Genomic DNA, 3,539 nt, shown 5'->3' with positions numbered 1-3,539 from the left:
CACCAACAATATACACAGTTTGTGTTTATGTACATGCTATGTTTTGGTTATTTACTAATACATTCTAAATCGAGCTGGACAATATATCCAAAGATTAAAACAAAAAAATGTGACTTGTACCAACCTGCCAACCAAACTGACCATTTGTCACTTCAACTATTCCGTTTTCTCCTCTAACTCCGTCTCTTAGGAGAATTAATACATACACAAGGGCCAGAGCCAAGTCACAAGAAGTGCTGCAGTGAGCTGATATAATCCATGGAGAAGTTTGGAAAAGGTCAATCTGTACTCCTGTGAGAGGCAACGGCTGCCAAGCGTGAAACAAAATGTCTGAAGTTTGTCTGATGGCGCAGCAAGTAACTCACTTGTTCTGTCCCGGTGGAACAAAAAGAAAGCAGAAGATGTTTCGCCACATTCCCAACCAGAAATAGAAATGACATTGACAATAACAATTTTGGACTTTGAAATTTAAAATATTTATTTTAGTTACAGTTATAGTTACAGTGCAATCAACTCATAATTTTGAATTAACACAACTACTTTTAATCAAGCATCCGATCAATTCAAATTTACTTATATGGCCCTTGATCACAAATGTCTCAAAGGGCTGCACAAGCCACAACGACATCCTCGAGCAAGGACAAGAAAAAACTCAACCCTGGGCTTCTAACTTGCTGGAGTACTTGTGGAGCTGATCGGCTGATCTTGTGGCTTCCTTTAGTGTTGGCAAGTGGGTCAGAATGTTGTCCTTCACTTGGCTTGAGAGAAGCTGCAACTTTCTCATGAAAGCCGTCACTGCACTGTACATCTCATGCACAAAAAGGCCCTCGCGCTGCAGTTTGACATTCAGTTCGTTCATGAGTGCAGTCACATCCACAGTGAATCCGAGGTCTGCCATCCAGTCTTCATCTGAAAGTTCTAGGATGTCATGTCCTTTCTTCCCACAGAAATTCTGAATCTGGTCTCTCAGGTCCCAGACACTTTTCGGTACTTTGACCAGGCTGAGCCACCTGACGTTGCTGTGGTAGCTTATGTCACCATGTTCACTCTCATTTTCCTCCAAAAGTGCAACAAATTGTCTATGATTTAACGCTCTCGCTCTGATCAAGTTAACTGTTTTACTTACAGCATCAACAACATGGTTAATTTTTAACACTGTCTTACACAACACTTCCTGATGTATAATACAATGCAAAAATGTCAATTTCTGCACAGGGTTCATTTCGGTCACATCCTGCATCCTCTTTAAAAGTCCAACATTTTTCCCCGTCATATTTGGACAACCATCTGTTGTCACACCTGCCAGCTTGTCCCATTTCAGTCCTAACATGTCCAAACACGCATTTACCTCTGTGAACAAGTCATTACCTGTGGTTGTCCCTTTAATAGACTGCATGGCTGCCAGCTCCTCCTTGATTTGAAAGTCTGCAGTTATCCCACGTAAAAAGATGGGCAGCTGGGCGGTGTCACGTACACCGCAGCTCTCATCCACAGTCAAAGCCGGCCATTCTGTTCTTCAGCTGAAGCTTCAAGTTTCCAGCGATGGTCTCAACCCGCCTCGTTACAGTGCGTTGGGAGAGTGACACGTTCTCAAATGCGCCCCTCTTCTCCGGACATATCAGCGAAACAGAGTCCAATAAGTACTCCTTAATAAACTCTCTGTCAGAAAACGCCTTACTTTTTCTGGCGATTTTGTGAGAAATGACGAAACTTGTCCTGACGGCTGCATATCTGGGGTGTGAAATTTGGTAAAAAGTCCTTGTTGGGTTTGCAGTTTTACCATCAACGCATCAACCTCCCTTGCGCGCTCTTCATCAGACAGATTCCGGTATTTCTCCCCGTGCTTCGTCGTGTAATGGCGATTCAAATTACATTCTTTAAACACGACATTGGTCATCAACTTTTCTTTTTTTAGTGTGAGCTGACATCTCGGGGGTAACCGGGCATCACTTGTCGCTGCGCACCTTCACTCACAGGTTACACACGGACATACGTCCATAAATAACACTTTTCAAAATAAAAGCAGCACAGTTGTGTTGCACGCACGACATAGATGTTTTTTAAAATGTATTTTGTAATTTGTGATTGCCGCTGTTCACCTTCACTCACAATCACGCACGCGCATACGTCCACAAGGAAGTAATACAAAAAACGCTTTTCAAAACAAAAGCAGCACCGTTGCATTGCACACTCGACATAGATACTTTATAAAATGTATTTCGTAATTTATGATTGGCCTCACGCGGCTCGTAGTTATTGTCACGCACAAAGTAATGAGGACATAAACGCACTGCGATGAATTCAAATTTAAAGAAATACAATTACAACTTGAATCGTGACATTTAAGCAAAATGTCAGCATCATGCAAGCTGGCGTTAAAAATAACTTTTTCATATATACCTGTATGTGTATCTCTTTGAAATGAAACCAATCTGTTCATCTGTGTATTTAACAGGGTGTACCCCTGTGTAACGCCGTTAGTTTCGGCGGTAACTAGTAATCTAACGCGTTATTTTTTTATATTCAGTAACTCAGTTACCGTTACTACATGATGCGTTACTGCGTTATTTTACGTTACTTTTTATGTAGTATAAAGTGTGTTTTATCGGAGCGCTGCGTTCTGATTCTTCTTGTGTCACAAGCCGGAGAAGAGAGAGAGACATGCGCTCTGTGTGGGTGTGTCTGAGTGTGAGTGTGGGGAGCGAGGGGGGGACCGGGGTGTCTGATCATGGCGGAGCCAGAAGTCGAGTTTGCTAACATGGAGATATTTTCACTACTTTTCTTTTGTCGAGCACAAAGAAAATAACATTTTAGTTAAATGTAAATTGTGCTTTGGATCAAAGATGCCATCTACTGCCCAAAACAGCAATTCAAATCTGCTGAAACAAGCTACATAGCAACATGCTTCGACAAAGCTAGTAAAGAGAGACAGAGACTCTGATGACACTTCAGCTCCACCACCACCACCATTCACTACTGAAGGTACACACTCTGTCAATCAATGTTCCCTCTAATTGTTCATGTGTGAGCAAACGCAAAAACTCCCTGAGCATTGAGTGGAGTCCATGTGAGCAACTTTAGACGTGCACACTGTGGCTACACCAGCAGCACACCTGTCCCAAACCTCACTAAATAACAACTTACATCTCCATCCATCCATCCATTTCCTACCGCTTGTCCCTTTCGGGGTCGCTGGAGCCTATCTCGGCTGCATTCGGGCGGAAGGCAGGGTACACCCTGGACAAGTCCCCACCTCATCACAGGGCCAACACAGATAGACAGACAACATTCTCTTATTATTATAATCAAATGACAGCAGTCATTTCCATTTCTAATATAAGTGTTTAGGCCCACTTATAATGACAATAACAAAAAATATTGTTTTTCATGAACTGTGTACTTGTATTGTTTGTCTGGGTGGAGGTCCTGCTTTGGAAATAATTTGTACCCCTTTCAGACATTGCATTTAGTTCCCATTAAAACATTCACATGTTGCACAATGAGATGTAAGCAGGGGATCATGTGTACATTCCTGCAAC

The 3,539-nt window shown here is 42.3% G+C and overlaps 1 protein-coding gene across 1 annotated transcript; it reads right to left on the bottom strand.

Moving 5' to 3' along the window:
• Nucleotides 1-652: 652 nt before the first annotated feature.
• On the bottom strand, nucleotides 653-1,330 carry LOC133612313 (general transcription factor II-I repeat domain-containing protein 2A-like). The gene has a single exon (XM_061969614.2). The coding sequence runs from the start codon at nucleotides 1,328-1,330 to the stop codon at nucleotides 653-655; it is 678 nt and encodes a 225-aa protein (XP_061825598.2).
• Nucleotides 1,331-3,539: the final 2,209 nt, after the last annotated feature.

Source organism: Nerophis lumbriciformis, linkage group LG01, assembly GCF_033978685.3.
Source record: "Nerophis lumbriciformis linkage group LG01, RoL_Nlum_v2.1, whole genome shotgun sequence".
Classification (NCBI taxonomy): Eukaryota; Metazoa; Chordata; class Actinopteri; order Syngnathiformes; family Syngnathidae; genus Nerophis; species Nerophis lumbriciformis.
Note: the sequence above shows the minus strand (reverse complement) of the source record. Positions and strands in the feature narration are given on the sequence as shown.